This window comes from Vicia villosa, linkage group LG3 (assembly GCF_029867415.1).
Source record: "Vicia villosa cultivar HV-30 ecotype Madison, WI linkage group LG3, Vvil1.0, whole genome shotgun sequence".
Taxonomy (NCBI): Eukaryota; Viridiplantae; Streptophyta; class Magnoliopsida; order Fabales; family Fabaceae; genus Vicia; species Vicia villosa.
In genome coordinates, this window is record NC_081182.1 from 42,763,023 (window position 1) to 42,777,412 (window position 14,390).

At 35.4% G+C, this 14,390-nt stretch overlaps 1 protein-coding gene across 1 annotated transcript; it reads left to right on the forward strand.

The window, feature by feature from the left end:
• Positions 1–12,464: 12,464 nt before the first annotated feature.
• On the forward strand, positions 12,465–13,519 carry LOC131655539 (uncharacterized). Its single transcript, XM_058925389.1, has 3 exons — positions 12,465–12,614; positions 12,706–12,771; positions 12,860–13,519. The coding sequence occupies exons 2-3, from the start codon at positions 12,722–12,724 to the stop codon at positions 13,476–13,478; spliced, it is 669 nt and encodes a 222-aa protein (XP_058781372.1). The 5' UTR covers positions 12,465–12,614; positions 12,706–12,721; the 3' UTR covers positions 13,479–13,519.
• The last annotated feature ends 871 nt before the right edge of the window (positions 13,520–14,390 follow it).

Sequence of the window (14,390 nt, forward strand, 5' to 3'; positions counted from 1 at the left end):
CTCCCCATGAAAGCATGTACATTTATCACAAAACATATGCAATTAAGATTATCCATACAATCTTAACATACCGCATACCACAATAATTCAACACATTGAATTATCCACCAATTATACAAAATGCATCAAGAAATCATGCTCAACAAATACATCCAAATAGCATATACATATTCACACACATCACATATATCATATCACATAACATTCCAACGAATGCTATACATAATTCATCAAATCAAAATACACATAACGATAATCATGTCATTCACACAAAAACATCTTAATTAAATCATTAAGTGCTAACCATCCAATTCCATCATATAGATAATTACATTAGTTTTCTAATGCTTTGAACGTCAAATAAAACATAGTTACGGATCAAAAGTTATGCACATTACAATTTTTGCCAAATAGGGCATATTCGCCCGACGGTAGGATCCACTCGCTCGACGCTCCAAGATAGAAACTTGGCCACCCCTCGCCCTCTACGCTCTCCCGACGCAGACATGTGAGCATGCACTCACCCGACGAAAAACACTAGAACCAGAAAAACCTGTGCGTTTTCAGCACCTACAACACCAACCCAATCCGATTCTAAGCAACCAAAGCTCATTCAAACAACAATTTAACACATATAAGATTCCTAAACATATTTCTAACCATGGGTTCACATACAAACATCATCGAACATGATTACTAGCACAAATTCCATGGATTTAACCTAAACCATAACATGTGAAAATCTATGAAATGAAGAGAAAATGAAACACCTAGCATACTACTACTCATTGCATACTCATACATTCAAGATAATGAAAATTCCCCCCCTTACCTAAAATCAAAATCCTTATTCTTCAAGATTTCCCCCAATTTGCTCTTTCTCCCACTTTTTCTTCTATTCTCTTCTTACCAAAGACTAATGTTATGAAATGACCTAACTCAACTCTTACTATCTCCTTTCTCTCTACTTGGGCTTAGCTATCCATTCTATCTCAACTAATTAGGCCCACTAGCTATTAGTTCATTATTCCACCAATAATTATAATAACTCAATTAGCCAAATTAACACAACAATACACATTTAAATAATTATCACCCAAAATAATAGTAAATAATTATACTAATAATAAAATAACTATTAGATAAGTAAAATAGAAAAAAATTGAGATGTTACCGTTGTTGCTGAAATGCAACTCTCCTTCACTTAAAATCATCAAGATATATGTCAAAATATAAGTTATACCAATGTTGAATTTAACCCAATTTGTAAATCTTGTTTTTCTTAATAATCGATTGTGCAAATATTCTCTATTCTTATCAGTTTAGCATATAAAATGTGTGTGTCTTCTTTCATATTCATTTATGTTTAACATATAAAATGTTAATTTTCATGTGTTATGATGCAAAATAAGGAAGGCCAAACATTTAATATAGTGTGAGAATTAAGAACTCAAAGGAACAACAGCTAAAGGCAGTGTTAGAGGACTTTAATTTTCGACCAAATGACCCGAAACTAGTGGACTCAGTGAAAGCTTTGAAAGTATTTTCCATCTTCTCCATGGAGATGGTATCCCCTCTACAGAAAAGGAGCACATCATCAACAAAAATTAAATTAGTCAACTTTATCTTATCACATTTTTTTATGGTGTTTGAAGTTTGTATCAAGCTGTATCTTTTGCATATATTGCCATTTACATTGAACTTGTATGAGACTGTAGTCACAATAGCCAAGATTCAATTTATGAACTTCCTTGGGATCCCCACCTCCTGTAAAATATTCTCCATGGCCCTCCAATTAACCATGTCATAGGCCTTTTGTAAATCTATTAGCACCATCACCCTTGGTGCCCCTCCTTTCCTAACATACCCTTTCAACAATTCATAGGCCAAGAGAATATGGTTATGAATATTCTGCCCAAGAATGAAGGCAGCCTGGTAGTTACTCATTATGCTAGGCAATACCTTACCTAACCTATTAGTCATAATTTTGGAAACCATCTTATAGAAAGTGGTGCAGCAAGTTATGGGTCTAAAATCCTTTGCACCTTTAGGGCTATCACTTTTTAGGATAAGGGTCACCACTGTACTATTGAAAGCCTTGTAAATATGCCATGTATCAACAAATTCTCTAACTGCAGCAATAACATCATTCTTGGTAATGTTCCAGGAAGCCTTAAAAAATTTAGATCTCAATCCATCCATACTTGGTGATTTGAGGTCACTAATGCCATCCAGAGCTTTTTTAATTTCCTCCCCAGTAGCATACTTGATCAAGGATTACCTTTGCAGCATATTTAATTGGGGCCCCATTCGCATGACTTCAATGTCAATGTGTTATAAGTTGTTTTCCTCTTTGCCCATAAGGTTCCCATAGAATTCCATAATCTCCTTCTCCAGCTCATCCTGCTTTTGAATCATTGTACCATCAGTCTTTTGCACCGCTCTCATACTTTTGGCATGATTCTTAGCTTTTATAGAGGCATAGAGAAAAGCATTGTTACCATCCCCAAGCCGAATCCAATCAATTTTGGATTTCTGTCTCAACATGTTCTCCTCAATCTCATTTAGCTTAATCACTTTCTCAGTGCAAGTTTTAACGCTCTCAATGATGCTGTCATCATATCAGTTGTTACTAAGATCACTTTGGGCTTGTATCAGGTTCTCTCTTGCTTTAACCAAGTCCTTCTTCAGGTATGTCAAGGGACGACTGAATCTTCTTAGAAGAGTTTGCAATCTCTTCAGCTTCTTCCAAAGCACCATCATGGGGGTCCCTCTAATGCTCTGCCTCTAGATATTATGAACCACTTCTTCAAAACCTGCCAAATCCACTAAGCAATTACCGAATCTAAACTGTCTCTTAGTCTTTTCCTCAACATCCTTGTTAGTCACATGTAATAAGGCATGATCAAAAACACAACGGGGGTAATATTAAGGCTAGCATCAAGGTGTGATTGAAACCAATCCACATTTCCAATCAGCCTGTCAATTCCAGAATAAATTGGGTAAATAGTGTGATTATTGAACCATGTAAAGTAATCCCCTGAACTATCCATCTCACTTAAGCCTATTTTCATCATTATATTCTGCATATCAATGTACTCTTTTTCAGTGACCAGATTGTCACCAATACGATCCTGAGTCTTAGCAACATTATTAAAATCACCTATCACACACCAAGGGCCTGTTATGCCTTTATGAATTTGCTCAATCTCCTTCCGCAAAGTTCTTCTCTTATCTAGCTGGTTATGTGCATACACTGCAATCAACTAGTAATTGAACACACCATTGCTATCATTAACCCTACAGTGGACAAACTGACTCGAGCTTTGGACCAGCTCCACCTCCACCTTCATAGTCTTCCAACCAACTCAAATCCTACCATTCTCATGATCACCATAGTTATCAACAAAAAAATCTATCAGATGGAGTTTGCCTCTAACCATATCAGCCTTATATATATATATATATATATATATATATATATATATATATATATATATATATATATATATATATATATATATATATATATATATATATATTATTTTCTTATTTTTAAATTTATGGCATATATACTTATATTGATATTAAAACATAATTAATGAAATATAAATTTCAATTTATAATAAGTTTAAGAATTTATTTCATAATTTTTATTTTTTATAGTTGTTTTAATTTAATTTATCATCTCATTGACAGCTTTTACAAAATTTAATTTGTTTTCTTATAACCACTATTATAATTTATTTTTAATAAACACAAAAATTTTATTATATATATAAAATTTATTTTTAATAAACACAAAAAATTTATTTTATATATATATATATATATATATATATATATATATATATATATATATATATATATATATATATATATATATATATATATATATATATACACACACACACACTTAAAACAATATATAAATTCAAACACCAGAAATAAAGGTCTTTGTTTTTTTAATTATGTATGTTACGAATAATTAATTTTAAAATTACAAGTAAATTAATAATAAATAATTATTAAATGATTTTTGATTTAAAATCTACTAAGTTAGTAAATTATTTTGATTAAAAAATTATTTTCTACAATTAACAACAGAATAAAACATAAGTTTATAATATATAGAATATATTTAATTTTTTATTTTTCAAATTATGACATATATTACTTATATTGATATTAAAACATAATTAACCAAATTTAAATTTATGATAAATTTCTGAATTTATTTCGTAGTTTTTATTTATTTATAGTTGTTTCAATTAATTTATCATCTCATTCCATTATTACAATTTATTTTTAATAAAAAGGGAAAATTTATTATTAATAATTGTTACAAATATATGTTTTTAATTTGAATCTCATTTTGATTGATTCTCTTTTTATTTATTGAGTTAATTTTTTTTAAAACTTGGATAAATTATTAATAAATTAGAAATGTTTAAATTATTTTATAATTTTAAAAAAAAATTAAATTAACTTTTATATGTATTTTATTAATTACAATAGCATTATAATCTTATTATAAATAAACTTTCTAAATTATAAATATTTTTAAAATATTTTTTTACTTAAAAAATACAATAACCTGTGTCTTGCACGGAACTAAAAGTGACCCCACTTGAATTTGTTTTAAACTAATAATAACTAATTTTAATATGTTGACCCCACATAAAATTAATTATTGTTTCATGCCAATAATTTTCTTTAAATTTTAGGAAATATAAAATTCATTACTAAGTGTACGTTAATATTTTAATTTTTAATTTTTTTTAAGTAAATGGAATTAAAAAGACATGAGAATATGAGAAGTTTTATATTTTTTTTTCTAACCAAGAATCAATTAGTATAATACAATAACATATTGGTTTCATTTCTACTCATTTTTGTCTTCACTAATCTTCTACTTTTAAATCTTACTTATTTTCATCTTTTATCAAGTTGAGTTAAAAGACAATAATTCAAATAAGTTTATCCTTTTATTCTTATTTTTTTTATGCATATTATATTATTGTGTTGTAATTTCATATTTTTGTGTGTTGTGATTTTATATTTCTGTCTCATATTTTTAATTTCAACCTTATATTTGTAATTGTATTAAAATCAAATAACTAATTAGCATTATATTTTTTATGTTAGAAGTTGAAAAAATATTTTTAAAGAAAATCAATATTAATGAAGTAGAAAATGCACTAATATAATAATTAGAGTAGAGGTGGAAATAGGTTAGGCCAAACTAGGCTTTGCCAAGCCTGAGCCTGCTAAAAAAATTCCATAATTTGATAACCCCTAAAATTTTAAGGTCAAATTTAGCATAAAAATCAATTAAAATCAATTATCACCAATTATTAGTATTCAATCAAATCACTTTTCATTTAATATCAAAATTTCCACGTTACAAAATAAATAACTCAATCAATAAAAAAGTTATTAATTTTTATACATAGTAATTAGTAATTAATCAATAAAAAAGTTATTAATTTTTATACATAGTAATTAGTAATTAATTATCGGTTACTTTTTTTTTTGATAAGCAATGATATATTGAAAAATCAAGAGCACAAACAGTACTCAAGACGTAAACATACAATTATCGACAGTTCAAGAATTGGACCGGACAATGGCACCATAAGTAAAAATCAGATACAACATTAGATTTAGAGCCTAATACATTCCACATCCATGCTAGAGTAATTGCTTTGTGAACCACCTCATCTTCATGGTAGTCTTGATCATTAAAAATGATCTCGTTCCGCATCCACCATAGCGCCCAAACTGTAGCCAACCACACCACAAGACGCTTCCGTTTATGCACCAACCCGACTAAATTCTCAGCAAAACTCAGCAAATGTTCATCAACCTCCTCATAGCTATTCAAAACCACTCCTAACCATACCCCCATCTTCTGCCAGACAGCTTTTGAAACACAGCAATCAACAAATAAATGGTTAACGGTTTCAAATTCGTTATAACAGAATACACATACCGAATCACTTTCGTCTAATATTATTCCCCGAGCAGCCAATTGATCTCTAGACGGTAGCCTATCGCGAAGGATCCTCCAACCAAACACATGCAGCTTCGAGGGCACTTGAGATTCCCAAAGTAACCGCATAGCATCCATGTTCATGTGCTGGGCCGAATCAATTCCCAACCTGTTGAAGAATTCTGCATATCCCGACGCTACCGAATAAACGCCTTCCCCCTCCTTAAACCACTTAAACCTATCCACAGTTAAAGGCTGCGGTGAAACGCCCTGCAGCATGTCATATAATTCTTGTAGCTGCTGCACGCCCTCCCCCACTACACCTCCATCGCACAGATTAATCCTCCATTGCCAAGAATCTTCTACAAAAAACCCGTATTCAGAGACAAGAGCAGATTTATTAGAGACCTTTTCGAACACAGCCGGATATAACTCTCTCAAAGCAACCCCACCATGCCAACGGTTAACCCAAAAATTTGTGAGAGTCCCATCCCCTAAGACACATGAGATCCCTTCTCTAAACCAGTCCTGATTAGGAGAGTGTTGTGAGCTCGGGAATAAGTCACGCCACCATAAAGATGACCTCGACACCGGAGAACACGACCCTATGAACACAGCCGAGATGAGGCAGCCATACCTCCCCTCAAGCAACGGTCTCCATAAGGCTCCTTCATCCACCAAACATCTCCATTTCCATTTCCCAAGTAACGACTCATTAAAAGCTTCCAAGCAACGCACACCTAAACCACCCTCTTCCTTCGAACGACAAACCTCCGACCAACCAACCCATGAAACACCCCTCCTATCCAAGCCACCATTCCATAAAAAGTTCCTTTGAATTGCCACAAGTTCCCTAAGAACTACTTTAGGCACTTTAAAGAAAGAAAAATAATAGATGGGAATTGCGTTCAATACCGAGTTGATAAGTGTGACTCTTCCCCCGATAGATAGGAATCTTCCTTTCCAAACTGAAAGTCTCTTCTTCAAACTATTCACAACCGGTTGCCACACGCTTCTATGCCTATGGTTAGCTCCAACCGGTACTCCAAGAAAGGAAAACGGGACTGAACCCCTTTGGCAGCAAAGGAACGACGCTGCCGCTTGCATAAATTCCACCTCGACATTGAAACAATACAGATTGCTCTTACAAAGATTAATGTTTAAACCTGAGACCAGTTCAAAGGCTCTTAGAACCGTCTTAATGCTCCACAAATTCGACCAAGAGGGATCACCAATGATAACCGTGTCGTCCGCGAACTGTAAGAGGTTATATGCTTCCGATTGTCCCACATCAAACCCCTTGAGCACTCCTACATCAGCCGCTTCCTTGATCAACATAGCAAGACCCTCAGCAACCAAAACAAAGAGAAACGGAGAAAGGGGGTCCCCTTGACGCAAGCCTTTCTCCATTGCAAAATCCGGCGATGGGCTGCCATTAACAAGAACAGAGCTTGTCGCACTACAGACACAAGCTTCTATCCACCTTACCCAAGTTGGACCAAAACCAAATTTTCTGAGCATGTAAAGTAAGAAGTTCCAATTCACGTTATCGTATGCTTTCTCGAAATCAACCTTCAACACCATACATTTCCTCTTTAGCCTTTTTGCATAGTCCATAACCTCATTTAACACTAGGACCCCATCGTGAATATGCCTCCCCGGAATGAATGCTGTTTGATACTTTGATACAAGTTTACCCACCACCCTTTTCAACCTATTAGCTAACAGCTTTGCTATAATTTTGTACAAGGAACCAACCAGACTTATAGGCCTATATTCCCCCAAAACTTGAGGATTTTCAGTTTTTGGCACCAGGGCAATAAAAGAAGCAGAAATTGCCTTGGGCAGGTTAGACTTTGTGCTGAATTCCGAAACAAACCTGAACACCTCATCTTCCAAAAAATGCCAGCATTTTCGAATAAAATTGAAGTTGTACCCGTCTGGCCCGGGGCTTTTGTTGCCATCGAAATCCCAAACCACCTCTTTGATTTCTTCCTTCGTGAACGGAGTCTCCAAGGCCCCTGCTTCGACACTGCTCAGCTTTCTGAAAGATACGTTATCCAACCTTGGTCTTTGGAAGTCCGACTCTTTAAACTTTAAAGCAAAAAAACGATGAACCTCCCCCTTCACCCCATCTACATCTGACAGTCTGCCCCAAGGAGAATCCACACTGCCTATGTAGTTAGACCGCATTCTAGCTTTTAAGGTGTTGTGGAAAAAACGGGTGTTCAAATCCCCCTCCTTACACCACTTAATCCTGGATTTTTGTTTGAGCAAAGACTCCCTCTTCATCAAACAGCCCCAAAAATCACTCACAGCTCCTTTCCTCTCCTTTGCTATAACAACACCTTCAGCTTCAATGTCTACCACCCCTAGACCCACCGCACCATTCGCTACCTCCCCACACTTGGTATCGCACAGATTAATTTTTTTAACAGCCTCCTCCACTGAAAGATCAATCCAGCCATAAGATTCCTTATTCCACTGTCGCAATGCTGCTTTAAGATTACGGAACTTTTCTTTAATAACAAACGCAGCAGAACCGGAAATAATAAGCTCTTTCCAAGATTTCTCACAGAACTCCACAAAACCTGGGAACTCTAACCATCCATCTATTGATTTGAATGGCTTTGGCCCCCAATCCACCACCTTACAATTTAACCATACAGGGTTGTGATCTGAGATATCTTTCTGACCCACATCTTGGTACACAGCTGACAGCATATGAATGAAACCCTCAGTCAAGAGAAATCGATCCAATCTGCTAAGGGCTCCACTAGAACCTCCACTCCAAGTAAATTTCCTCTCCCCTGTTGGCAAATCCAATAACTCCATAAGGTTAATAAAATCATTGAATTCCGCCGCGTCCTGGGATCTTTGCAAAGAGCTACGCCCCACCCTCTCCGACAAACATCGCACCGTGTTGAAGTCACCTGCTACACACCATTCTCCATCATTCCATCTTTGCTTAAGATCTATCAGCTTCACCCACAAACACCTCTTTAACACAAGATCACAAGGAGAATACACATTTACTATATAACACTTCCTGCCTTTGAATACAACACATAACCCCAAAAAACCATCACCACAGAAGCTGTGTATAGGAGTCAGAATATCCCTTTTCCACATCAAAAGCAAACCACCAGACCTACCATTTGAGCCCTTTGCTGACCAATCAAACTCCCCTTTACCCCACAAGCTTCGCACCACCTCTTCCGACATGACCTGAATTTTTGTTTCTTGAACCAAACAGAGATCAGCCTTACCCTTTGTGAACATCTCCCTTAATCTTCTCCTCTTCAGAGAATTTCCACCCCCTCTAATATTGTAAGTAACAATATTCATTTTCCACCGTTGTTTTTTGACACCACCGATCCTTTCTTCCCAACTCGATCCCTCACCTCCATCTGGTGAACAGCTTCAATATAGACGTCATCGTTTTCGTCCCCCACTACACCCAGGACTTTAATAGACTCCCATAACCTTGCCGCCACCATTCTTTTCTCCTCCTCCCTAAACCTTCTGTTACCTTGTTCCACCGCCGAATCTTCTATTGAATCTACAACATCGCTATCGCCCCGATTCTCCCTTGTATCAACGACATGCTCCATCGGATCAGAGTTACCAATTCTCGTCTGTACAGAAGAAATTGGAATTTCCCGCGGAACTTCCCCTGTGGGATTCGACAGACCAAGAGCAGCAAGACTAGCCATCTTTCTTTTTGCATTAACCCTTTTTTTCACCTCTTTTTTCTTTCTAACACTTGGGCCTGCGCCACTTGTTTGGCCCACACAAAATCTCCCTCTGATAGGCCCAAAACCAGGTCCAACAAATTTTTTACCACAGCTTCTTTTTAACCGGAGACCCTCCCTCCTTTTATGATTAACCTTAGAGCCATCTGTCACTGCATTAATAACAACCTGCTCCCCATTAAATGCTTCTCTTAAATCAACATCAATAGGCCTCATATTATGGACAAACGGCGCCTTTCCCTTATCAATCGTAGCTATACGGGCTCTGACACCTGTATCTTCTAAAGTATCTTTTACTTTCTCCACTTCCGTACTTTTGCTAGTCGCTTCTGCCACACGATTTTCTGCTTCCCCAAACATCCCTTCCTTAACCGCCTCCGGAGGATCAAAACCAACACCGCCAGCTCCCCCCACACCCTCCCAGCCGGCCTCGTCAGTGCTATCGTATTCCTCATCAGAACCGCCCCCTTGCTTTTTCCCGCCTGGGAAAACAATTCTCTTTGGGCCATATGCATCCTCTACAATTTTGATAGAGTATGCATCACCATTCACACCAATGTTGAAGGTTTCGTTCAAGACCAAATTGTACTTGGTCCTCACCAACACTCTAGCAACATCAAACTTGGCCTGAGTCTCTGTTTCCTCATCACATGCCAAAAAGACACCTACCGGCGACATCAGAAAACAAAAAAATTCCGGACACCATGCATGACAAGGGATGCCATAACATCTTAGCCACGTAACTCTCTCATTATCCACGTCCGACGGGCTCCAACTCCTCACCTCATGGAACCATTTTTCCAGCCACCCTTTCTCCTCCCTTAGAAGGAACTCAAGGACTCCATTCTCTGTTTCTTCTAGCAAACAAAGGTTTGCACCCAAGGGTGTTGCCTTCACATTGAAGAAGCCAACCTCATGCAAAGCTTGCTGGAAATTATATGTCATTCCTGGTTCTTCCGCCACCCCAACCAACGCTTTCTCGAATCTCTTCACCGCCTCCAAACCTCTATTAAACTCCATATGAGTGAATATAGGCTTCTGCTTACCCCCCCTTGTCACCTGAGCGTAAGATCTCACGGGGACCTTTCCTTCCCCATCACGCAAACCCCCCATATTACGAGTAAAGTGGTTTTGTTGAGCTTCCTGTTTATGAGTATTGTTACCAACCACCTCCCCGAACCTCGCTACTCCACCACCCCCCCCCCCCCCCCCCCCTCTCCCTCCACCACCAGCCCCGTATTGACCCTCACTCTTATTGGGACCACCTCTCTCATGTTTTGGCACGTTGACGTGGATCTTCTTCCTACCCAGGAAAATATTATCCAGCTTCGTTGCTAGTAATTCCACGTCTTTCACATCGAAGAACCTCACAAAGCCATATCTCTTTCCTCTAACATCCCTTTTAGAAGGAATGAAAACTTCATCCACCTCGCCAAACTCATTGAATACTTTATACAGGTCCTTAGCACCATACTGTTCCGGGAACTCTGTAACAAAGAATGACGAAACCTTACGAGGCCTAACTGCAGACTCACTCCTCCTTACGTCCCACCTTAGTTTAGGAAGCTTCTTTGGTTGAACCCTAGTCCAAACCCCCTCACCCTTATTTTTCTCTCTCCACTCTCCCTCCCAACTCTCACTGTTTCTCTCTCTAACTTTCTCTCTCATCCTCACTTTTTAGTTCACAATGGTTAAATTATGAGTTTGTTCTTCGCCATTAATTATCGGTTACTACATCACAATAACCTTAATTTATCTCCCAATTTATATACTCACTCAAATTATAGGATTGATCTTCATTAAAAAAAAAAAGTAATTCATAGAAAAATGCCACACATTAATCAAAGACATGAAAAATAAGTCATTTTCACCATTGTCGCAAAAAAACACAAGTCTTTCTAACAAATAAAAGGTATTTTCATTATTTAGGAAAATATGAGAGTTGTGTATATTATTATTTTTTAATTGATTTTTTTTATATTTTCTATAAATTTCTATTTCAACCCATAGGATTGATTTTTTTTATTTTATTTTATAATTTGCTATTCAATTTTAAATTTTTGTTATGTTTTGCAGATTTGTAAGATAGTTGTTATGGTAAGAACAATTGGTTAAAATAAAATATGAGTTTAACAACTAAAATCAAGAGTATCACATAAAAAGAAATGTCATATACATTGGCAAATATTTCTCTCTCTTTAAGATTGATTGATCTATTGTTTATAATTGACAATTTTTTAGAACGAAATGAAGATAATTATTGGAATAAGAACAATTTAAAATGAAATATGGGTATAACAACTAGAATCAACTGTGTCAAAGGCAAAGAAATTTCATAAAAATTAAAGAAAGTAAATTGACAAATTTCTTTTATCAACAAGTTATAAATTTCTACAATCAACATTTTTTAAAACAAGTAACTTATTATGCGTACTTAAATTAGTATTTTATATTTTATTTGATTGATAACAAATTAAAATTTTTAAGAATTACAATCTAATTTTTATTTCATAAAAACTTAAATTTAAAATTAAAAACAAATAAAAAACATTTTATGACAATCTAGTTCATTCCAAATCTTTTCATTCCAAATCTTAATAGGATAATTGAAGATATTTTGTTATTTTTATATTGATTCCAAATCTAAATATGATAACATACACAGATATTTGTTATTTATATATTCCTTGGCCGGCTAGCATTGTTTATTTATCGGTGAAAGCTCTCTAAGGTTTTATCGGTGAAAGCTCTCTAGGGTTCCTCGCTGCAACCCTGTAACCCTTCTTTTTCTATCACTACTACTCTACTGCTACTATTTTCATTCTCTTCCTCGCTGCTACGGTTTTACCGCAACTTCCTTCAAGGTAATCATACGTATTCTTTCTTTTTTTTGAATCGTAATGACATGATTCAAAATCTCAAATCTTAATCTTTTCATTCCAAATCTTAACATAGGGTTTCAAAAAAAGAAATGGAATACGAAGAATACAAATCAGTTCCAACGGAAGAATCTAATACAAGGTATAATTGATTTGATTCTTGTTTTTAATTTTTACGTTTCAAAAAAACCATATATCTCATGATCATATTCATATTGTTTTTGTTATAGGGATGGTGAAAAAAACACCAAAATCGTCAAAGTGGAATATGTGAAATATGAACAAGGATTTGTCAAAGTGGAAACTGTGGAATCTGTGAAATCTGAATCATCTGGTACTCACGATGAACATACACATACATATAGGGACATATATGATGATGCTGACCAAGATAAGTTTGTGGATGTAGTACTGGCCTCAATAGAAATCTGCTTGATATTGATTATCTTCCCTATACTAGATACTTCATCGGATGCTCGTGAGTTCATGACCGAAAATTATACTCTCATCGGATGCTTCCTCTTCGCGCTTCTTATCCGTGATCAAGGACTCATATTTCTCTATACAATAGATCCCTCTGTTGGCAGTAACATCTTTGACATCTTATTCGTAATTCTACTATCAACTATAATATCAGTTATTGAAGTCAGTGCTTTTTCATGGTGTGCTGCTATCATAACATTGATCCATTGGGCCATCTTAATAGCATTGGTTGTGAAGTTTAAGTGGAATGTGATATCTAAGGAAGATATTGTATTCTCTAAGGCAATTCACAAATTTGTAGGAATTATTTGCGTCTTATCCATAGCTCACTCTATTAAAAGTTTACTGTATTTTTTACACTATTGAAAAACTATACTGTAGAATGTTTATGGCTAGTTTGTAATATTGTTTTAGGGCTAGTTTGTAATATTGTTTATCTTAATAATAGATTTTGGTGCAATTTACACCAAAACTAAAAATTTATATATGGCTTACTTAACAATTCTAAATCAATTACAATACGACACACTTCATTTCCAACAACGGTCTCCAAAGCACCCCCGAATCCACCAAGAATCTCCAACTTGTTCCTTCGACGGTGATAATCTAAACCTCTTAGGCTAAGTTTGACCAAGTTAAGCATGTTTAAAAGGACTCTGCAACAACAATTGAATCTCTTGCATCTAAATCTGTTATCAACCATAACTATTCTTTGAATTGTCAACCAAAGTGAACTACACACCACAATTCAAACATTACAGGGACGGCAAGATACTCAAATAAATTACACCATAGAAAATCCATGACAACAACGCAAATAGGAAGAGAAATTTCCATAAAAATTCTGCACTAAAATTCTTCATAAAACAGGTACAATTCTTCATATATTTGATCTGCTGGCAAGCCTGAATGCTCAAGTAACTCTTTCAATGCCCTGTCAATATTAGCTTATTGAATAAGGGTTTGAGAAGAAGTAGGCAGGCAGCAATTCCCAGAATTATAATCAACAAAACAATACCAATACAGAAGTTTCGACTAGATCAAAGCTGGATAAAAATCTCCCCTTACATGTTTCATGGTTATCTAGGTTGTTTGTTATCTTTTTTTGATTTGAAAACTCTAATTATAGGTACATATTTACATGGTTACCTGGGGATATCTTATTTTTTACACCAGAATTGCATTTATGAGCCATTTCCATCGGCACTCAAAATATGGGTCAATATCAGCGAGCTTTCTTTTCTTAGTTCAACTAAGACTCATCTCTTCATTCTTTAG